This window comes from Aulonocara sp. 'chitande type north' Nkhata Bay, linkage group LG3 (genome assembly GCF_057382095.1).
Source record: "Aulonocara sp. 'chitande type north' Nkhata Bay isolate Kocher_YH1m ecotype deep benthic linkage group LG3, A_spYH_male_GT1.1, whole genome shotgun sequence".
NCBI lineage: Eukaryota > Metazoa > Chordata > Actinopteri > Cichliformes > Cichlidae > Aulonocara > Aulonocara sp. 'chitande type north' Nkhata Bay.
The window spans coordinates 74981349-75006016 of NC_141346.1; the positions used below are offsets into that span (position 1 = coordinate 74981349).

The window sequence follows — 24668 nt, forward strand, 5'->3', positions numbered from 1 at the left end:
GTATCCAGATGAAATACATCATCATATTACACAGTTTTCAACAAGCTGCAATTTAGTAAATGCTCGAGTTAAAAGTAACGTTTTGTAAAACTGTTACATTTAGAGCAACTTTTAAGTGGAATAAGTTGCCTTAAAAAATTAGAGAATTATTCAAAACTTCAATGAACACTTAAAAGCCGATTTACAGAGCTTTTAGTTGTTGTAAATATTGTAAGACATGATTTGTTTTTGAAATTTGTGTAATGTGCCTCAATGTTATTGATATTCATCATCAACATCATCAACTTTATTTATAAAGCACTTTAAAACAACCACAGCTGACACAAAGTGCTGTACATTGGAACTGTAAAATAAAATTACATGAGATATAAATGAAACACAAATAAAAGAAGAGTGAAATCATTAAATAACTACTTCAATTAAAAAAGAAACTAAGTCTCACTGAGGTTAAAAGCCAAGGAATAAAAGTGGGTTTTAAGACGTGATTTAAAAGTGGACAGTGAAGGGGCCTCTCTAACGTGCATGGGCAAATCATTCCATAACTTTGGAGCCACAATAGAGAAGGCCCCGCCCCCTCTGAGCTTCCTCCTGGATCTCGGTACCTCCAGGAGCAGCTGGTCAGCTGACCTGTAAGACCGACAGGGTGTGTGGAGATGAAGAAGCTCAGAGAGGTAAGGCGGGGCAAGACTGTGAAGGCATTTAAAAACAAACATAAGAATTTTAAAATTAACTCTAAAAGACACAGGCAGCCAGTGCAGAGAGGCTAGCACGGGGGTTATATGCTCTCTTTTTTGAGTCCCTGTTAGGAGTCGTGCAGCCGCATTTTGAACCAGCTGCAGACGTGAGAGCAACGACTCACTGACCCCCACATAAAGTGAGTTACAGTAGTCCAGGCGGGAAGAAATAAAAGCATGGATCACTGTTTCAAGGTGCTGCCTCGAAAGAAAAGATTTTACTCTTGCCAGTCGCCTTAAATGATAAAAACCGGACTTCACCACTGCTCTGATTTGGTTGTCCAATTTAAAATCACTGTCCAACTTAAAACCAAGGTCAGTAACCACAGATTTAAAATAGACTTCCAGGGATTCTAAAACAACAGGGGAGGACTCACAGGGACCACTGGGTCCAAACACCAACAGCTCTGTTTTCTTTTCATTAAAATTTAAAAAGTTTAGAGCCAACCAAGCTTTAATGTCATCTAGACAAGTCAAGAGAGGTTTTATGGAGATGCCATCCATGTGTTTTAGTGTCAAATAAAGTTGGCAGTCATCGGCATAACAATGAAATGAGATCCCATGCCTTCTAAGTATAGAACCCAGTGGCCCTAAAATTGAGCCCTGTGGGACGCCGCATGACAGAGGAGCAGAAGACGATTCGTAACCGAGAAGGCTGACAGAGAAATATTATTATTATTATTATTGATTGCTTATATTTGAACAATTGTGAAACCTCACTGTGGATGTAAGAGTGAAATTATGTGGATATCTTGAATCCACTTCATTGTGTAATATTTTATGTGAGTATTTGACGGAAGACGAGCAACATCTGTTGTGGAAGCTAACGGGGTTCCTTTAGAATAAACAAACATAGGATTTATTATCACTGAATAATTCTGTATAAATCTATACAAATTATAGAAATATGTAATAGGAAACAACAAAATAATCTAAATTATAAAATAGTGTGTGTGTGTGTGTGTGTGTGTGCATGATTTTAGTGTTTGAACAGTCATGAATTATCTTTAACAGCAGGTTGGATGTAATGTGTTAGAACTACCAGCAGGTGGGGATAAGAGACCTTTAAGGTGTTTGGTGCCACGCTCCACCTTCAGGTTTAAAACTAGTGTTAATGGAGTTTGAAGGTTGAGTTTGTTCCACGACTGCATTTCACTCACTGCCTCTGTTTGTATCTCTGTCACTGCAGGACCAACATGGAGCCAGAAGTCAGCGCTCTCAGGAGGCCGACAAACCTCACAGAAGAAAGGGAGAGAAAAAACACACCTGTGACGAGTGTGGGAAGGGTTTTACTGTGAGGGCTAAACTAAAACGGCATCAGGTCATCCACACTGGAGAGAGACCGTTCAGCTGTGACTTGTGTGGGAAGGGTTTTACTGTGAGGGCTTCACTAAAACAGCATCAGGTCATCCACACTGGAGAGAGACCGTTCAGCTGTGACTTGTGTGGAAAGTCTTTTTCCTTGAAGGGTTACCTAAAACAACACCAACTCATCCACAGTGGAGTTAAAGCGTACAGCTGTGATCAGTGTGGCAGAGCTTTTACTCAAAGTAGCCACTTACAGAAGCATCTGGTTACCCACTCTGGAATTAAGCCATACAGCTGTGACTTGTGTGGGAAGGGTTTTACTGTGAGGGCTTCACTAAAACAGCATCAGGTCATCCACACTGGAGAGAGACCGTTGAGCTGTGACTTGTGTGGAAAGTCTTTTTCCTTGAAGGGTTCCCTAATAAAACACCAGCTCATCCACAGTGGAGTTAAAGCGTACAGCTGTGATCAGTGTGGCAGAGCTTTTACTCACAGTAGCCACTTACAGAAGCATCTAGTTACCCACTCTGGAATTAAGGCATACAGCTGTGACATCTGTGGAAAAACTTTCAGCCAGAGAGGGTACCGAAATGAACACCTACGCATTCACACCAGACATGATGTGTACTGCTGTGAACAGTGTGGCAAATACTTTACAACAGACGCACAGTTACAACGACACATGTTTACCCACACTGAGGAGAGACCTTATCAATGTGACCTGTGTGAGAAGACTTTTAAAGCTCCACATCACCTGAGAGAACACAAACAGATCCACACCAGAAAGAGACTCTACAAGTGCAGCTACTGTGAGGTATGTATTTATATTGTTATCTTGTCATTTTAGCCTGACTGTTTGGAACAACTCTGCTCATTAAACTGTGTTAGCATGTTAGCAATTCTACTGCATGGAAAAGCAGCTCTGAGTGATTATTCAGATTTTCCTTTCAGTTATGATTTTAGTATTACTGTAGTATTATGGTGGTAGTATTGTAGTTATTGCAGCCCAGTAAACTGAGTGTGTTAACTGAAACAGTCAAATGTAGTTGGACGTCTGCAGAGATGCTCTTTATTTCAGGCGACGTTCAGGATACAAATGTTGAAGGACTGACTTACACAGTCTTTGTGTCTTTGTTTAGAAGCAGAGCGACACAGATGGATCCAGTTCTCAACCCTGTCATCACTGTGGTGGTGGGAAAGACTTTCATTGTGACCTCTGTGGAAAAACTTTCAGTCAGCAAAAGACCCTAAAAGTACATCAACGTAGACACACTGGAGACAAACTGAAATACTGCAAAGAATGTGGGAGAAGCTTCACCACACCAAGTGATTTAAAACGACATGAACTGATTCACAGTGGGGTTAAAAAGCACCTCTGTGATCAGTGTGGGTCATCCTTCACCACTGCAAGGGACCTTAAATCACACAAACGAGTCCACACAGGAGAGAAACCACACAAGTGCAGACACTGTGACAGAAGCTTCTCACATTCAAGTACTTGTAACAGGCATGAACGTGCACACATGGAAGGAAACTACAGCTGTGACCAGTGTGACAAGAGCTTCAGGAATCTCAGATCATACTCTGCACACAAACGATCCCACGTTACTAATAAACTGTTTCACTGTTACCAATGTGCCCAAACATTCACCTCATTGTCTGCTCTGTGCAAACATCAGCGCGATCACTCAGGGCTGAAATCACTCCCATCACTGGATCACAGTGAATCTGAAGACACAGAAAGATCCTCTGGTTTCTGTGTCAGACTCAAAAAGCTTGAGATCAGGCTCCACAGAGTTCAGATAGAATCATTTAAACTTGTGTTGAACTGAACTGGTTGCTGGGCTGAACTTCTACATAATACAGATCTACATGGGATCTTCTTTTCTGTTGTTTTACTGAGTCAGTTTTGTCCTTTTTTCTCTGTCCTGGTTTTGCTCGTCTGTAAATGATTGAAACTCAGTCAAATAGTTCATTGTTCTCCAGCAAAACGTTTTGGAAACTCATGTTTAACCTTTAAAACTCTGACATGTTTTAGCACACAAGGCTTCATCGGGGAGTTCACTCATGATTGGACCATGAGAACAAAGGTTTTTAGTTCTTTCAAAGAGAGTCTTGGAGATGTTGATGTTTCTGTTTTTCTGAAACCACCTGAAAGAAAAACTATTTTTCTTGCTTTATGTAGTGTGGAAGTTTTTAATGTTTCTTCATCTGTGATGTTCTTGAATGTGTTCACGTGAAGATGGTACAAATAAACTGTCCTTTCAGCTTTAGCTCCTAATTTATTCATTATTTATGGATGTAGCACAGCAGCCGTCTCTTGATTAACACATGGAGGGCTCGGGATCTGATGGTGTCGTCTCCCTAATTTGCCCACTCAGTAAATCTCACTCATGGCCAAGAAATTGAAATAAACCTTGTTTCCCTGCTGGATAGTGATCCACTGTAACTCTGCTCCTCCTTCCTGTTTAGGATTTCTGTGGCTGAAGTAAAATTCCCTCCATCCATCACTTATCCTAGCTAACCCAAAGTGAAATAAAGTTTTGCTGGTCTTAAAAAAGCATTACAATAATGGGCATTACCAATGCAAACTGAATGATACAGAAGATGAAAGAAGAGACTTTGATCAGTTAATAAAGCTCATGATCTGGATTCATTGTGGCTGCTACACAGATACTTCTGGGTCACTTCTCTCAGTTAGGAACCTTCCTCACCAAACTGACTGTTGGACCACACCCCTGGTTTCATGAGAAATTGTTTCAGCCATGATTTCTCTTCCTGTATTTCAGAGTAAAGACTGAAGTGACAAATGGAAGCATGTTTAAAAAACACAATGTGAGAGAGACGTTGAGGTCCTTAGAAGTTACCCTGGGTTTTTCTGTCACCCTGCTAGATGTTACACACCTTGTTATTGGACTGATTTCTACTGCTGGACTACTCCTGCGGAGAGTAACAATACTCTTACTAATTAGCTCCCTTTCACACCTTTGGGGATATTTATTTTTGTGTTTGCAGTGCTGTGAGCCAGAACAGCGAGAGAAAAATCTGCAACAGCGACGAGCCAAATGCTTACGTTAGAGGTCTGCATTCCCGCGGCTGTCCCGCAGGAGCCGCGGGACCCGACCAGATTTCTTGCAGCGCGGGAATAAATTTCCAAATAAAATGCGGTAGCGGTCGGTAACTCTGGTGTAATTTGAACGGGAGCGGGCGGTCTGAAAATATAGCGTGCCCGACATTTTTTTGGAACAGCATATCTGTGATTTCCTCATTCTAATTGAGCACTGGTACAGCCAGTGCTCACGCCTGTTACACGCACTGAGCGCATGGATCAGTGCTTTTTGCACGTGCATTTTACTTGCACAGTCTGTGACTCTGTGCGCGCATCACCTGCATCAGAGCGCGCTTTACCAACATGGCAGAGCAAACTGAAGATGCAATTTCCTTGAAGGACGTTCAGCTGGGATTAGACAACGGTCAGTTTACTTTAAGGAAACCCACATCAGGCAAGTCTGATGTATGGGAGTCTTTTTCATGCGTCATAGACGCAAATGGAAAAAAATTGCCCTTTGTACAATGCGATAAATGCCTCAAAGTTTTACCCTTTTGCAGTCACAAGACTGGAACCTCAGGTTTAAGGCGGCACTCATGTCCCATCACAAAGGGGCAAACAAAACTGGCATTTACTAAATCTTTGCTGGTGCCAGAGAAGTTTAAAAAAGAAACCAGAGACAAATGTGTTCAGTTTGTTTGCCAAGACATTCGACGGTATGATACCATCTCTGGAAAAGGCTTCACACAGCTGGCCCAACATTTGGTCGACACAGCAGCAAGAATAGGAAAGTTCGATGTCTGTGAGATACTACCACACCCCACAACGGTGTCAAGAAATGTTGAAATGAGGGCTCAGAGTCTACGTAAACATGTTGTGGAGGAAATCACTGCAACAATATCGAAGTTTGGATGCGCTGTTACAGCAGACATATGGACAGAAACATATCGAAAAACGTCCTTTTTGTCTGCAACCATCCATTACGTTAATGAGCAATCTGAGCTACATTCAAGAGTGCTTTTTGCTGCCCCTTTTGACCCAAGCACCTCAAAGACAGGTGAAAACATTCGAAGGCACCTGCTGCAGAATCTCAGAGTGTTTGGCATTGATGCGACAGACATGGGCAAAAAGATTATTTTTGTCACAGATCGTGGAGCCAACATGATCAGTGCCTTACGAGAATACACGAGGCTAAACTGCACAGCGCACATACTAAACGTGACTCTCTCCAGTGCGTTTGGTACTGCCATAATCGAAAAGTCTCCAGAGATCGCTAGCCTTCTGACTGATGTTAAAAAGTTGGTTACATATTTCAAACACTCAGGACAGCAGGGCAAGCTTAAAAAGTCACTGAAACAATCCATAGAGACACGATGGAACTCTAACTTTGACATGTTAAATTCTGTCTTGGAACAGTACGAAGACATTGCATCTGTGCTGACTGAGAGCAATAATTATGACAAGATCGGACGCATTAGCATCAGTACTCTTAAGTTACTAGTATCATTCCTAAAACCCTTCAAAGAGGCAACTGACGACTTGGAAACTGATAACACAGCTCCCAGTGCCTCACTTGTTCTTCCGTGGTCTGTGCGATTAATTGAGCACTGTACATCAGCCACAAAAGACCCTCTGCTCTCTGAAATTGCAACCGTCTGTGTAACACGGCTGAAAGAATTACTGTCAGCAGACAGCACTTCATCCCATTCTGTTCACATGCTTTATAAAATAGCAACCTTTCTGACACCAAATCTGCGAGGTCTGAGAATGTTAGATGAAAGAGGGCGACAGAATGTGATACAGGGAGTCAAGGAGATGATCGAAGATTTAAAGTTTGATCATGCACATGATGAGGATGTTGAACCAACACCTGCCAAAAGGCCTACTGTTCTTCATAAATTTTCAGATTGGGAGGAAGAGGAAGAATCATGTGGATCAAAATCACTAGATGTTCAGATTCAGGAGTACAGGACCATGAAACTTGAATTATCAAGTCAACAAAACATTTTGCAGTGGTGGAATTCCAACAGTTCCCAGTTCCCTGCCCTGAGCAACCTTGCAAGATTTGTCCTCTGCATCCCGGCAACGAGTGCACCTTCCGAGAGAGCATTCAGCCTTTATGGTCGGATTTTGGAGGAGAGACGTTCAGTACTGAAACCCTCATCAGTCAGTGACATTCTTTTCCTGCATGGAAATTTAAAATAATTTGGATTTTTTAAGTAAGTTTTGTTCATTTGATTAATAGTTTATAATTTTGAGATGTCGTTTATTGTTGTATTTATATATGCATATTTTCTTTTGTAGGAGAGACCTTGAATTCGACATTGGGACATTTTTTCGTTAAACTGATAGTTTAAACAACCATTTAATTTCGCAGTGGCCAACTATTTTGTTCTTTTGTTTACAATTTTAAGTGACTTTTTTTTTTTTCGTGACACTTTCCCTACTGTGTTGACAGAAAAATGTTACGTTTGTATTTTACATAAAAATAACAAGTAGGCCACAATGCTGTATTCGTTTTTATTTATTTTATTTTTGCAACACGTTTTCCATGTTAAAAGATAAATGTTGCATGTTGACAGATAAATGCATCTTGTTTAAGAAAAATAAATACAATCATTGCACAACCTGCAGTTTTATCTGTTATCTCTATTTTTTGGTGGTACCCCATTTAAATGTGAGATTTTGGAAACCAGATCTAAATTTAGCGGGAACGGTCGGGTCGGGTAGAAAATTATTCTAAGCGGGCAGCGGGTGAACAAAGACTGAATATACAGCGGGAGCGGTCGGGTGCGGTACAAAACCTTGCGGGAGCGGGCGGGAGCGGGACTAAAAAAACATTCCCGCGCAGACCTCTAGCTTACGTGAATCGCAGCAGCTGCACATGTGCTACGCTGAATTAGAGGATATCTTTGCTCTGGATTTCTATTTCTACTTTTTCATTTCTATATGATTCTTCTTGCATCTAAACAAAGATGATTCAATTTGCTAAATGTTGATGGCTCTTCGTGCTCAGGTGTAAATGAGACGTAATATTTGCTCTTGGTTTGGTTCTCCTGTACAGAACCTTGCAGTACAACAGAAACCTAAAAACATTATTTGTAGTTGTTATTCTTAGTTGTTCTGCTGCCTAAATACCACAGGGTCTGATTATGAAGTTATTGAGCTGCACATACTTTACGACCTGCTTAAGTTTGAGGTCACAGCGTCTGTAGAGCAGCTGGAACATAATGAAGTCTACAAGGTTAAAGTTTTCTCTTCAGTTATTGTTCTTTCTGCTGCTTGGTTTGATGGATCTGAGAGCTTTTGTTTTTATTATTGTTATTATAATTATCATTAATATTTTACTCTCTAGAAGCTTTAAAATAGTGTTTGTGTTTGAAAAAATTGATTTAAGAATTGAACAGAAACATCTGTCCTTCTGAAAATCGCCCAAAGGCACGGAGACAAAGTCAAAGGATGCAACCTGTAACTTTCTCTTCCTTCATGTCAGGACCATCATCCATGATTTATATAAAGTGCATATAGCAACAGTAGCACTTTAGTTTGGACTTTATGATTTCTGTAACTGGAAAATATTATTTTGTTCAAAGACAGAAGTGACCGCATAGTTGCAACATCAAAGGGAAATATTAATTAATTAGCATCAAGTATATTTGTTGCTTAAGCGTTTGCACTATAACTTAAGTAGGATTATAACTTTTAAGGAAGGAAAGATTTCAGATATTTAGTTCACTGCTTCAGTTATTTTATATGAAATTAAAACATTTACGTTGGTCAAATATGATGCTCTAAATCAAATAAAAGTTTGAAAATAAATGATGTATTTTTAAATGCTGCAACAAATGTTCACAAAAAGTAACTATAATTAAAACCAGTTAAACAAAATCAAATGTTTGAATCATGCTTAACCAAATGCCAGGCTGGAGAGCTGAACCTAAAGTATACGTAGAAAGATTTCAACATCTGAGCAGTTTTTAATGTTTTTATCACATATAAATGTCACAGCAGTGGGTCCTGGCCCAATGCTTTGTGTTTTTGGTTTTCTTTGACTCTTGTTTTTCTTGGTTTTTGTTCTTCTTATTTATCAGGCTCTCAGTAATCTTAGTTCTCCCTCCCTCAGTGTTCATTTCAGCCTGTGTTTAGTTTCTGTTCCCGTGTCCCACGTTTCATCGTTTAATGTCGAGTCAGCCCTGTCTCTCTGTTTCCTGTGTCTCCCCAGTCAGCCCCGCCTCCCTCGGGCACTCATGTGTGATACAGAGTAATAAACCTGACTACTAAGAATAATCCCAAAGGGGCAAAGGCAGCGGTTAATTTAGCACATTTAGCATTAAGGGTACAGCAAGGATATACTTTTACTTATTGTGGCAGGGGTGTGGTCTCTGGCCTGCTGCAGTGGAGGCTGGTGGCGGGACGTTGGACGGCACAGGTGAGGGTGATGGAGCTCATGACTCTCCCCTTTATAGTGACGGAGGAGACTGGCGTGGGGGAAGCGTGTAGTGGAGGAAGCCGAGGAGAGAGCTGGTTTCTGGCTACAAAGACGGCGTCAAACCAGAAAAGATTGCTCGTGGTCAAATAATGTGTAATAATAATGAAATAAATAGGCCATTGTGAAAAACGGGATTTTGAAATAAAGACTGACTTTGAAAAAAAGGACATTTTGGATTAAAAATGGCTGGGAATAAATAAAATGCCTCAGGAATAATCTCTGTTATTGTGAAAAATAATGATCATGAAATAATATTTCACAATAATAAATAAATTTATATAGCAGAATGCAATATATTTCACAATAATGAGCTTTTTTTTCAAAATGTGTTCAATTATTTCACAATATCATTCTCACATTACATATCTGTGTCTTATTTATTCACATAGTTATTTATTTCATCATGACTTATTTATTTATTTAATTTTGAACACTTTGGAGTTCCATATGGTTGTAGTGGGCTTGTAATGTAAATGTGGTCTGATTAAATGTGACATTAATGCTGACGCTGCATCAAACCCTGATAAAACAGTTCTATTAGTGGGTCTGTGTGATCAGCATCAGTGGGTTAAGGTGAGGCCTTGACTAGTAGAACGTCATGTTGGTGTTTAACAACACATGAGCCAACATCAGACACCAAGCGCTACGATGCTAAAGATCGGAAGATCCAGTGTGACATCATCGTTACCTGGCAACAGCAGCCCTCATCTGACTTTATTGGAGGATATTTACACCAGCAACACGGTTTAGTTTGATATGACGGATTAACAACATGCTGTGATATCCAGTTCATCTGTAACAGATACTGGATCTAATCAGTCAGCAGATATTTGATCAGTTTATTTATAATTATACTAGAAACAAACACAACTGTGTTGGTGATTCATGCAAACTTGCATATCAGCCTTTGAAGGTTTTGTAGTATTGAGAACAAAGAGGTTGTGTTAGGGCTGAAAAGCCCGACTTGTTCTCCTCTGCAGGTCATCAAATGCACCACAGAAGTTTGTATTTGCACAAGCCTGTATATGTTTGATGGCTTTATTATTCTCTGTTCAAAGACAGTAAATATGGAAAATGTCTCATGTAGTATCAGCTTCATTTAAAATGACTGCAGCAAACATTTAGAGAACATGTGCTGCTGTTTGTCCAACATTTCAACACTGAATGAACCCTGAAAACGTGATGGCAGCTGGCAGGTTGGAGTTCACATGAAATATCGGCTGTATGAAGACTGGAAATATAGATGATAAAAACATGCAGCCAAACATTTGTGGACATGAATAAACTATCTGATCCAAAAAGCAGGAAGTGACACAGCTAGAAAGTGTGTAACAGCTGAAGTCAAATGTGATGCAGAGTTGAATCTGCACTTGGATCCATCTGTGAAAGGTCCACATGTAGGGATCACATGAGTCCTGATGTTTGTCAGTCCAGCTTGAAAACTCCATCTACTGTGGGCTACATATACTGGGCTGGTAGCTCCACAGTGTTGGAAAGAAACTATTAAATGTGCAAAGTTTAAAATCAGAGGCTCTTCTAACACAGGAGCCATGTTGAGTTTAGATCACAGCCGACCACCGGCAGTCTGAAATGGAATGGAATGAAGCCCATTGACAGCCAGCAGGTCTAAACAGGAACGCACCCATTTGTATGTGTGGCAATGATGTGGCTGCGGCTGACACAGGATTGGTTCAAACTAAACATCAGACACATTTCACAGAGTTCACAAATAAACTCACTTTTTTATTTTTGAAGATGATCATAAAGTAGAATTTATGGTCCAGTAGAAACAGCAGGAGGTTTGAGCCCTTCTGATGGCAAGGCAAGGCAAGTTTATTTGTATAGCACAATTCAACAACAAGGTGATTCAAAGTGCTTTACAGAGACATTAGAAACAAAAACAAATAAAAAGCATGATTTAAAATTGATTAAAACAAGCAAACAAACTAACTAATTAACAAACAAACAAACAAAACAGTATATAAAATCAAAACAGATCAGAACAGTAGATAAAATCAGTAGTTAAATGTAAGTTTTGAAATTTAAGCTTAAAAGTGTGGATTTGGTGCTTTATTCAAATGCAGCTGAGAACAGGTGAGTCTTCAACCTGGATTTAAATAAACTGAGTGTTTCAGCTGATCTGAGGCTTTCTGGGAGTTTGTTCCAGATATAAGGAGCATAAAAGCTGAATGCAGCTTCTCCGTGTCTGGTTCTGACTCTGGGAACTGATAAAAGACCGGATTCAGATGACCTGAGGGATCTGGAAGGTTCATACTGGGTCAGGAGGTCATTGATGTATTTTGGTCCTAAACCATTCAGAGCTTTATAGGCCAGCATCAGAACTTTAAAGTCTATCCTCTGACGGACAGGCAGCCAGTGTAAAGACCTCAGAGCTGGACTGATGTGGTCCACTTTTTTGGTCTTAGTGAGGACTCGAGCAGCAGAGTTCTGAATGAGCTGTAGTTGTCTGACTGATGTTTTAGGTAGACCTGTAAAGATGCTGTTACAGTAATCAAGCCTACTAAAGATGAATGCATGGACTAGTTTTTCCAGGTCCTGTTGAGACATCAGATCTTTTATCCTTGAAATATTCTTGAGGTGATAGTAAGCTGATTTTGTTATTGTCTTAATGTGTTTTTCTAAGTTTAGGTCTGCATCCATCACTACACCCACATTTCTCGCCTGGTTTGTGGTTTTTAGATGTATAGATTGAAGTTCTCTGGTGACCTGTAATCGTTTTTCTTTGGCGCCAAAGACTATTACCTCAGTTTTGTTTTGTTTAGCTGGAGAAAATTGTACGGGGCCTTGGTCTCCTGGTGACATTGTGATATATATTTGTGTGTCATCTGCATAGCTATGATAGTTTATTTTGTTGTTCTTTATAATCTGTGCCAGTGGGAGCATGTAAATGTTAAACAGAAGGGGTCCCAAGATGGAACCTTGGGGAACTCCACATGTGATACTTGTCTGCTCAGATGTGAAGTTACCTATTGATACAAAGTATTTCCTGTTTTCTAAGTATGTTTTGAACCAGTTTAGTACAGTTCCTGAAAGACCTGTCCAGTTCTCCAGTCGTTTGAGTAATATGTTGTGGTCAACTGTATCAAATGCTGCACTGAGATCCAGTAAGACTAGGACTGACATTTTTCCACTGTCTGTATTCAGACATATGTCATTAAACAGCAGAAACAGGATTTGGAGGAAGATGTTAATAGATTAGAAAGAATTGTACACTGTGAATCAATGCAAGTCTTTCTATATAGACAGATCTGTAATAATCCCTCAGGTAGGTTCCCCTGGGACAGTCACAGATAGAGACACCAATTCTGACATCCTTTGAAAGCCTGACTTTGAATTTTCATCACTCGTCATGCACACAGATGTTAATTCTACATATTCCTGGTACTGAACTCTAAATCAATATGAAGAAAATGCTCCTGCTAATCTGCATCTATGTTGATATCAAATCCTTTTCCAGCACATGGATAAATCTCTATAAATCTTTCAGTCTGATCAGAATGGGCACAGTGTTGTTATTGCAGCTCCCTGATGTTTGAAAAGCTAAATGTCCATTTTAAAGTGCTCGTGTGTAGGATTGTGTTTTCTTCCTTTGTGCAGTTCTTACAGTAAACATGTTTGAATGTTTCCTGTTCCCCTGATGCTTCTTCCTGTTGGATAAAATTGGTTTGAACAACATGTTCTTATAGGTTTTAATGAACTTCAAACTGGGATCCACTTACAAAACTGTCTCATTTTATTGGAACGATCCACATTTGCATCCATTCACGGTACATTTGACATCTGAACACGTTTGTACACATGATGAAAGGACAGATGGTGTTTGTGTGTCCTTCTTAAACTTAGTGTGGATGTTTCATCATGCAGAACTACTTAGAACAAAGTCTTTGGAACATTTGGAGAACACGTTTAGGAAAGTAACATCCTGGTAGAACATTTTCTTAAAGCAGAGCAGAGCTGCAACATGACTGTGAGGATTCAGAAGAATAAAGTCAGAATACTTTATTATTATGAAGACTAAAGTGCACCTTGATGCTGCCGATGAACACACATGTTCTTTGTGAAAGCATGTGTGAGCACAGCTGACGTGCACCACACTGACCCCACTCGCCCCATTTCTTCATCCACTTCTTGCTCTTGTGCTTGAAATGAGATGCAGCAAAAGTCAGAGGCTCTAAAATCCACAAAAAGGGGGCTCGTTAGATCAGGATACTGGATGTGATCCATAGAAAACATGGATAATACACCACTTTATTTGAAGCATCTGTAGCACTGCCTCAGTTCTGGATGTTTCCACAGACTCCTCTGTGCACCTAAAGGAAAGGTCAAAGGTCAGCAGCACATGTAGTTGGGACAAGTCTTCAGTCGCACAAACTACACAATGATTTTCCTCCAATGACGACTTTTCACTTGCAGAAATGGTCCTGTGTGATTTCCAGGCTGTGATATAAAAACTAGTTCCTAATGGCAGCGACTCACTCAGTAAACATGTGTTTCCTTCACCAACCTCACACACAGATCCAATAAGATCAGGAAGTGGGCAGTATAGTACAATATGTGTTATTCTGTGCTGCACTGCCCAAACTAAAGATCTGCTGAAGTGTTGGAAATGATCCAGATGTTTATTTTGGACGATACAGCAGAAGATCAGACATGAAAGTGGAGATAACACAGAAGACCTGCAGCAAAGGTCAGAGGTCAGACTGGGCCCCTGGATTCAACAATGAGCCAATGATCATCAAGCAGTGACTAAAGCAGAGCCCTGACGTTCTGACATTCATCACACAGTCAGAACAAATGTCTGCTGATGACTTCATCTCATGAAACGACTGATAGATGTCAGTTCATTGATCAGCTGAGCTGCTGATCTTCATCGTCACAGAAACATTCAGCTTGTTTCAATCAGTAAATAACTCCCACTACTCCCAGTTTGAACTGTTCCCACTCAAAATGCTGTGAGAACAATGATCATTGTAGGACTTCACAAACATCACGTGTTGTTTTCCACATGTAAGATCAGCAAACACACAGAAACTTCCTGTTGCCACACACGGCCTCTAAAATCTCTTCCACGCTTTCTGTCTGAAGTCCACTCTCTGTGTCGGATCCACAGGAAACAACAAGATCTTATTAACATGGTTTTCAATGTGTCTCCTTCCAAAAAGTCCAACCAATGAACAAATGTGTGTATTTGTGGAGGCCGAACAAAAGCATGACACATTTCTCTGTTTCTATAAACTGGAGTCAAACACAAACATGAAGAGTTTCACTGACAGACTCCAAAATGCCCCCACAGTGGATCAAAGGGAAATCCTACAGTGTGGCCAGAGACTCTTAATGGCTCCAACATCAACACATCCACAATGTTGGATCCAGTTCTGCCTCACAGAGTTACTAAGACACACCCTCTGCCAGCATCACAACAGCTCCACCTGCTTCACCTGCCTCCTCAGCATCTGTACACCTGAAGAGAAAAGAAAGGCTCCAACAGCTCAAATCTACAAAGGATTCATGAAGTTTCATCCAACAATAACATGTTTGCCTTCCACAGTGTGCTGTTAGACACCACTGTACCTCTGCCATTTCAAAAAGAGCAGCTTGGGAACATTTTGGCTCCAAACACTTTGTGTTTAAGTTCTTTGTTTTCTTTGTGAAGCCGACAACATCTGGAGCTTTGTGACTCATAGAAACATCATTTTGTTCTTTAGATGACAGCAGATTGGGACTGAATAATCAATCACTATCAAACCAATAAAGACAAACATGCTGATTTTACAGGAACTTTGTTGGAGAAGCTGCAAAGACATGAAACTGGTGGAGATCCCAAACCAGTTGATAGTGCTGGTTATTCCAAATAAAGCTGTTTCCCTTTGAGATGAAATGACTTTGTGTCCTGATATATAATAAAGATGTTGTTGTTTTTGAGCCCCTGTATTAAAAGTAGTTTAAAGTCAGCTTGAGTTTGATGTCTTTATGTCAAAGCTGCTCATGATGTTGAGCTGCTGATGGAATAAAAACAATATAAAAGCATGTAGTCCAGACTTAAATGTAGCCTGTTGTTAGCTGAGGTCCACACACAGTGTTTGACAGTGTAAAGTGTGTGAAAGGGCTGCTGGTGGAGCTCACTAGGATGAGCAGGTGACCACGAGGTGGAGAGCAGCTGGCCTGGCTTTGACCCGGGCCACGCCCCCTTTCTCTCTGCTTTGCTGTCACTTATCTTCACTGCTCTGTCCAATAAAGCTGAAAAAGGCCCCGAATCAAAGAAATCTGCTGCAGCCTCTGAAATGTCTTCTGTTTCCTTCCCGACGGCTTTTTCACCGTCAGCCCATCAGACAGTCCAGCAGCATTTATGATGATGTCATGATGTTGAAGAGGCTGCTACGGTGGCCTCCCATGACCCCCAGCCTCATCACAGCTGAGATGCAGACATTTGAAAACATTCAGCAGACAACTGAATAACAGTCCAACACAACAGTCTGTGTGCAGACACACACTGAGCTTTCATAGAGTCAAACACAGCTGGTTGAGTCATTTCTCTGTGAGTCTAAAGTGAATCTAGTATTTGAAAGTCCACTTCCTGTATTTGTTGTTGAAGACTTCTTCAGCTTCTTCTCAAGGACATCAGCTGCTTGTTTGGCAGCAGAGGCAGTTAAGAAGCTTCCTGAAAAACACTGAACAGTGAGTTCACTGTGGCATATGACAGATTCAGCTTTCTGTGTGCAAATGTGTCTGTGTCGACCTTTCAAATGCTGTTGAATCCAAAACATCAGCGGCTCCTCGGCTGCTCACTTCATGCACTTCTGTCTGTGTGACAGTCCAATGACATCACAGCTGTTTCCAGCCCCAGTGTCTCAGGACTGGACACCTTTAAACATGTCGAGGATCAAACAGCGTCCAGCTAAACACACATGAAACTATCAGAGCTGACAATCATTCCAATAACATCTAATGGTTCATGTATGTAGACACAGGACTACAAGGAAATGGCTCTCAGCATCTGGCTGTGGGAACACATGAGTCCCTGTTTGTGTTCAGATTGTGTGCATGTTTTAGACGTGTGTCACATGTAGAAACACAACAATCCCACAATGACACACAGATGTGTTTGACACAGCTGTGCAGCTGTAAGTTGTTTCTAATGATTCATTGAAGCTCTTCTAACATTCTGGAGACGATCAGTACATGAATCTGTTCAACACGACAACAATTTGACTTCAGTGTGAACGTTTGCATTAAATAACCTTCTTCATCCAGCTGACAGCATCTTCATCCTATGATGTGAACAGTTCCTCCTGTTGATGACAAACCTCTGACAGGATCTGCTTGAGGAGCTTTTTCATGTGCAGCTCTCTGAGCTCAGGGCTGAGCTGCTGTTTCATCTTTAAGAGCTGCTGCCTCCTCGCCGGACTTGTTCTCCTCTTCTTCTCCTAATGACACCATTTCTGCTTCATATTAAATTCAATAAAGATGCTGACATGTATCTGTAGCAACAACATCATTGAATCTAGAACAACTGGAGCCAAACCAGTGGCTCTGCTGGGATCACTGGTGAGCCAACACTTCCTTGTTGATGCAGATTTCAGGGCTTCCTTTTGCTCCTCCGTTATAACTGTTCTCTCTTCTCAACACATGATGACACAAAGGAATCAGCAGTGACAAAGATGATGCTGAAGAGAAGCACACACTTCACACATATAACAGAGCAGTGCAGTTACACACACCTCTGCTCGACATCAGGCCTCAAACAAAGACACAAAACACTAACTTGACTCTAAACAGAAGAAACGAGCAGCTGTTTCTGTTCTGTGCTTATTTATATTTGACACACATGCTTCTCTTTGTGCAAACACACATCGCACTATAAGGGTAACCTCGCACACAATGATTGGACAGCACAGTGATGATGCTGGGAGATCCTATACGCAGCAACACAGAAACACTGAGAACTTTAAACAATGATGGAAAGTGTTATAAATGACTTGTTGGCCTCTGATCTGTCACAAACAGCTGAAACGTGTCTCTCATGAGTCACATGAAGGTTTTTGACAGAAAGGACAAAAAGTAGCTGCAGTCAGTTTGTGTCATTTTTATATTTATTCATCTGGGAGAAAAATCTGAGGGACATTAAAATGTGTTTTCAACAGAGACAAGAACATGAATATAACAGAACAGGTAAATGAACATGTTTCAAGTAAACAGCTGGACTGATCAGGTCCAAACACAGAGTGATAAACTTGTCAAACAGCTGTCATATCTTTATATAGAAGCTCTTTATAAATGCTGCTCACTGCAGTCTGTTTACTAATAATGTCAAAGTGTTAGAAACACAGAAACATCAGAATGGTCTTTGTTCACAGAAACCTGTCTGGGATCCTTTGTTGTTCTTTTGATGCAGAGTTACATTATAAATATAAAGAGTTATTTCAGAGTCTCATCAGTTTTCCTGCATGTCTTTATTTAACACATCAGCAGGGCTGAAGCTCTCATGTTAAACACACACTGATCTATGGACACGTTCATGTGTTTCTAACAGAACCAGGCTGTTATCAGCCTGCACTAACATTATGTCACACACACTGAATGTAACAGTGACAGTTTACATCATCACACAATCAGCTGTGATTGTTTCACTGTCATCAAACGAGTCAACAGGAAGTAGAATCAATAGAAACCAATCATTTACTGACAGCATGTCTGATGGAAATAAGTGCAGATTATGTATGAAGTCTAACTGCACACAGTAACTGTGTTACAATAAGGACTTAACAGCGCCCTCTGCTGGAGTGTTTCAGTACTGCGTTAACTAGAATACACCACCACCTCCTCACACCACCTGCTACAGCTCTACTCTTCTATGACTACAGTCATCCACAGCACTGATGTGAGGTCACATGGTTCATATGTAAGGAGCACAGCTGACCTCAGGTCAGTTTAATGACTGTGAGCAGCAGCTGTGTTATTGTCACTGTGACAGGGAGACACTCTCAGACACAGCGCTCATGTCAGCTTGTTCTCATGCAGGAGGATCAGGAGCTCCATGTTTGTCTTTCTGTTTGAATCATGATGTGTTTGTGCCATCAGAGTCTGTCATGAGTACTCAGGGTTTCACAGCAGCTCTTCTGGATGCTGACGAGGACTCCAACCTCATGTTTCACCTCTCTGAGCTTCTGATGTCTGTGAACACTCGTGTTTCTTCTCTGGGCTCATCTGGACAAAAACACCTTTCTGTGTTTGGCTGCAGCCTCATTCTGACTGACAGGAAGTGTGTTATCCATGAGCTGCACTTCTGTGAGGAAGTTTCCTGCTGTGTTTCCTGTCTGTGGACAAACACGAGTGTTCCAGCTGAGGACTTGGTTCCTTCCACCTGTCCATACAGGACATCACGCTGTCTGCAGCTCTGTAAATGCAGCTCCAGGTCCTTCCACGTGCTGCTCTGTATTTGTGCAGTTTGTAGTGTGTCCTGGGAAACGTAGCACACATGGTGTTCTTCTGCTGTTTCCTCCTTTCACTGAGTGTGAAACACTGACGCTGTGCTGTTGTTCACAGAGGGGAGCTGATTCTAGCTGCAGCTGGACTCTGTCATCTAACTGAATGTGTTGGTGCTGATCACGGGGCTCTGAGGGGGGAGCAGCAGGAGGACTCTGGATGCTGACGTCAGTGTATCTGTGGAAGCTCCCACAGCGTGTCTGTCATTCAATATTGTGCTGTATATTGTATCTATGCAAAGATGAACAGACTGTGTGTTCACTGGTCTCTGTGCTGCAGCTCTGATGTCATCATCACTCCCTCCTCCACCCTCAGCAGTCCCAGCATGCTGCTGTGGTGCACCCCACCCTCACTCTACACCTGAGCCACAGACCACACCCTCCACCTCAATATACACCACAGTTTTCTCTGCTGTGGAAATGAGATCAGGAGGAAATCATCATTATTATTATTTAATAAACGCTCACATTAATGTGGGCTTATTTGTTTCATATTAGAAACATTAGTTGAGTGTTTTTAGTATAAAATGGTCAAAGTCCCTCTTTTTGCTCCTCCCCTCACCTGTGGATGGGCGGTGCTGTTACCGTGGTGACAGCTTGGATGTGTTTCAGTCCTGCCTGGTTATCACTGCAGGAATCTTTCACATTTATTACAGGTAATAACTCTGATTTTTCTGTGTATTATGAACCAAATGTATCCTGATACACACAGAGATGGATGAGCAGAGGTTTTTTTTGCAGTTTATGTAGTTACTATGGACTTAATGCATACATATTATTAAAATTAGGGCTATAACAGTTGTATTGATGTATAGCAACTTGAAATGCTCCCACAAATGGCTCCACAGCATGTAAAAATATAACAAAAGCTCTGGCGGACTTGGTTCTGTGGTCAGTCTTAAAGGGTGAAGTTAAACTCTGTAATCTTCACTGTGTCACAGAGTTCAGTGAGTCCCGTTATTCACAGTATCAATCAGATCATCAGAGAACAGCTGATCAGCAATCAGTGGTGCCAACAGCGCCTCCTGTGGTGAGAGGATGCAATAATGCAATGTAGCATTTTTCCACTCAACACTTGCAGTCATGGAAACTGTCTGTTGGATCTGTGTGACGTTGCTTTCTTGGTTAGAGTTCCTCACAAATGTCCAGATGATTCTTCTAATGAGGCGTCGACCATGTTTGCAGCTCTTTGGAAGAAAACGTCGCCCTTTGCCATCCTTACTTTTCTTTGACTTCTTCAAATGCAGCTGAACTCCAGCTGGTATTTTCTTGGACTTTGCAGCTGTTTCTGGTCATCAGTTCATTCCTGCAAACCTCTGAAGCTGAACAACAATGATGCTGCATTGCTGGCTGATCCCAAAAGGTTGATTCTGTTCATCTGGACCTTTTCAGAAACGTTTGCTCACTGATCAGGTGACTTCTTCAGTCTCAGCTGACTGCAGCTTTACAAGCTTACAAACAGCACATTTGCACAATGACTGAAAGCAGCAGCACCTGATATATATGATACTAATATAATACATATACATATATAATCCATACATAGCTGGACTGGCCATCGGGCATACCGGGCATTTGCCCGGTGGGCCACTGGCGATTTTTTGTTTTTATGGGCCGATGGATTTATTTATTTTTTTTTAGGAAGGGTATATATAATGAAAGGTGTTGGATTGGCCAATTGGTCATGATCGACTCTGGGCTGGACCAATTACAGCCGAGGAGGCCGGATGCACCCTCCCCCTTGTTTAGCAATCACGTGATTTTCGCGCATTGCATGCCGGGAACTCGTGGCAAAACAATCCAAACACCGCATCAAATGCAAGCATTTGCAGCACCGCAAAACGTTCATTCTCCGGTTCCAATACCTTCTTGTTTTTTTCTTTGCCGCACAAAAAAGGAATGTACAAAACAAAAGGAGAACAATGCCGGTCCGTACAAAGACAGACTCGACAAAAAGACAAAGAAAAGATACGAGGAAAAAATAAAAGGAGTGAAAGGGTCAGACCCTTAGGAGCACACAGAGTGGACAAAAGACGTTAGCGTGCTGCCCAACTTTCACCACGCTCAGATTTATAATTATACGGTTCTTGGAGTGAGTGCATACACTCATGAAGTTTAGTAACTTCAGGTCACTGCAACAAGCCCAGGTACAGTTTACCGACGGATGGGACAGGACCTTGAAATGCACCGTGTAGAACGAAAGACCATCGTACGAACAAAGGTAAGTTTACCAGTCTCACAAATCATCGTCATAAATACACATTCGTTAATCAAAGGAGCTTGTAAAGAAAGGCGTCTGGACTTCTTTAAGTTGCTTGAAGACGTTTCACCTCTCATCCGAGAAGCTTCTTCAGTTCTAAGGTCAAATGGCGGAGAGTCCCAGATATAAACCTAGTGGGAGTAACCCCCCACAGAGGGACAAAAGGACCCCCTGATGATCCTCTAATCGCCTGAGCCACGGTGTGAAACTGGGTGTGGGTCCCAATCAGCCAGAGTTTCGGGTGTGTTCATTGTGAAACCTGGCCCCACCTTATCATGCGAATTCCTGAGATCAGATGGCCCAGGATGTGAGTGGGCGTTAAGGCGTCTGGGAAGGGATCTCAAAACTGGATTATAGATGGCAGAGAGTTGGTGTCGTAAACCACCGCCTCTGTTCAAAGATGGTCGCTCACAGTGGACATAGATGATAGATGGCTTCTTTCACTCCTCTTTCAAACCATCTGTCCTCTCTGTCCAAAATGTGAACATTGGCATCCTCGAAAGAGTGTCCTTTATCCTTAAGATGCAGATGGACTGCTGAGTCTTGTCCTGTGGAGGTGGCTCTTCTATGTTGTGCCATGCGCTTGTGAAGTGGCTGTTTGGTCTCTCCAATGTAGAGGTCTGAGCATTCCTCGCTGCACTGTACAGCATACACCACATTGTTAAGTCTGTGTTTTGGCGTTTTGTCTTTCAGGTGAACCAGTTTTTGTCTGAGCGTGTTGCTGGGTCATGCTTAGAGAAAACTCTCCTGAGTTTTTCTGATACACCGGCTACATAGGGGATGACAATGTTGTTGCGTCTGTCTTTCTTATCCTCCCTCGCTGGTGTCTGGACTTCTTTTCTGTGCCTCTTTGCTGACTTTAAGAACGCCCATTTAGGATAGCCGCACGTTTTGAGTGCTTCTTTACATGTGTGTGTTCCTTCTTTTTTCCTTCAGGCTTAGAGGGAACATGTTCTGCCCGGTGGTGTAGGGTCCTAATTACTCCAAGCTTGTGTTCCAGAGGGTGATGGGAGTCAAAGAGGAGGTACTGGTCCGTGTGTGTGGGCTTCCGGTAAACTTCGATGTTGAGGTTGCCGTTCTCTTCAATGTGCACAGCGCAGTCCAGGAAAGGCAAACAGTTGTCCTTTGTGTCTTCCCTGGTGAACTTGACTAGTAAAGCGCTATATAAATACAGGCCATTTACCATTTAATTAATTAGTAGTGGAAATAATTTCTGGTTCGCATTACAGAAATGTAGCAGTGACAATAATACTGTATGCTGTAATCGTACTGGGCAATTAGTGATACAAAACAACTGTTTTATCCTGTGAATAAAAGTATATGTTTTTGTCAATGTACCATAATAACAGAAGCGAAACGCAATATTGTGTCAGGACAATTCACTATTTATGCACAATAAATAAAGGAGCATAGCGCGACAATTTCTGTTCAGCGCCAGACTTGCTTGTAACCTATATCACCAATTATGTTAAGAAAAATGACGTATTAACTACTACAAAACTCTGACCTTTGTGGGAATGCTTGGAGCAGACTAACATGTGAGCTGGAGTGTTCTGAGACGTTATATTTGGTATATCCAGACCATCCGTCGCCTCTTTGTTACTTCGGAAACATGGCTCGAACAATTTCTCTTCAACGACGTAATCCGATAACAACCGATCTCTTTACCCGTCGGCTTCCCGTGGCTGTCATGCGACCGGCTATTGCAGTTAATAATACAACAGCTTCTTGCCATCTTTTGGGTTTCTTTTAAGCGCTGTGTAACTGAGTTCAATTGAAAGCCTGCGTGCGCTAGTACCTCTTGCCACAAGTTCCCAGAATCCTTTGCGGTTTTACCCCTGAATGACATCACATTTTCAATCTTTATCCTGGTGGGCCGGTCTCTAGTCAAAATGCCCGGGCTGATTTTTTGTCCCAGTCCAGCCTTGAATCCATACTAATGATGAAGGAACTGAGCTCACAGTCCATTGTTCATTCAGTGAACTACTCAGTTTATTTTGGGCCTCAGAAATGCTCACTCTGTTTGTACATCACTGTCAGCAATAGACTCATTCTGCTGTGTGGACAGGAACACATGTGACATCACTTCCTGTTTGTTTGGGACTGAAGAAGTTTACAAGGAATCATTTAGAAGAGTTTCAAACATCAACTGATTGAATCCATGAATCTGAAAACGTGTTTGTGAGTGAAAGAGACAGACATGTACAGACTGAACTATCTGTTCAACAGTCAGAGTGTTTCTGTAACAGGAGACACTCTTTACACTCCACTCAGCACAGGGACACTGAGGAACCAGGAAAGCCATAAAACCCAAACCCAGGATAAAGAGTTTGAGTGAATGTGGTGTTGAAGGTGTGGAGGTGGATCAGAGTGTCAGAGGAGACTCTGTAGAAGGACAGAGTGCCAGCAGGACAGTCCACATACACTGCTGCTCTGTTAGAGACAGAGGAGGAGGAGGAGGAGGAGGAGATGGATGTTTGTCTCTTATTGTGACAGACAGAAAAGGAAGACAAGACTAAGTAAGTAAAGGGATTAGCGTCATCTTCATCACACTTCAGACTCCAGGACTGATCATTGTTTCCAAACCCACAGTCACTGCGTCCTTTCCTTCTGATGCTTCTGTAACTCACTGATATAGAAACTCTTCCTCTCCACTCGACCTCCCAGTAACAGCGACCAGTCAGACCATTTCTACACAGCAGCTGAGTATTAAAACCATCAAATCTGTCTGGATGATCAGGATATGACTGAACCTTCTCCACACGTGTCACCTTCCTGTTGTTGTCAGACAGTTGGAGCCATTTGTTCACTGTGTTTGTGTCGATTGTGAGTTGACAGGAATCTGATGGAGAGAACAAACACAATCCAGCTGCAGTTATTGATCCATCATCTGTTCATTGATTGACACTTTGATGATGACTCCTGACATGATGAAGATGGTTGAATGTGTGCTGCTTTGTTTTCATGAATCCCATTAAAAACACACTTACACTTCCTCAGACCTGGTCTCAACCATCGGACTCCAGCAGGCTCCACCCTGAAAGGAGGAGGGGGGTCAGAGCAGCACAGTCAGCATGCACACATGGACATTACATGGCTCTCACACACACACTGTTACACACTGAGCTCAAAGCTCGGCTCCACTGTTTTATTCAAAGAAATCTACATTTATTTATCAGCACATTTAAAAACAGCTTGAGCCAAAGTGCTGCACAGAGTAGAGAGAAAATAGGAAACATACACAGTAATGACTATAAAGACTGGTCAGGATTGAAAGCTACAGAGTACAAATGTGTTTCCAACCGGCTTTTAAAAATGTCCAGTG

The 24668-nt window shown here is 41.6% G+C and overlaps 2 protein-coding genes across 2 annotated transcripts in view; one reads left to right on the forward strand and one right to left on the reverse strand.

Annotated features, from left to right (window-relative positions):
* Positions 1 to 24668, reverse strand: part of LOC147337028 (uncharacterized) — a 642403-nt gene that overhangs the window by 83867 nt on the left and 533868 nt on the right. The gene's annotated exons all lie outside the window — the stretch shown is intronic.
* On the forward strand, positions 654 to 9591 carry LOC147337033 (uncharacterized). Its single transcript, XM_086265868.1, has 4 exons — positions 654 to 671; positions 1924 to 2856; positions 3182 to 3677; positions 9488 to 9591. Exons 1-4 carry the CDS (start codon positions 654 to 656, stop codon positions 9589 to 9591), a joined length of 1551 nt encoding a protein of 516 aa, XP_086121994.1.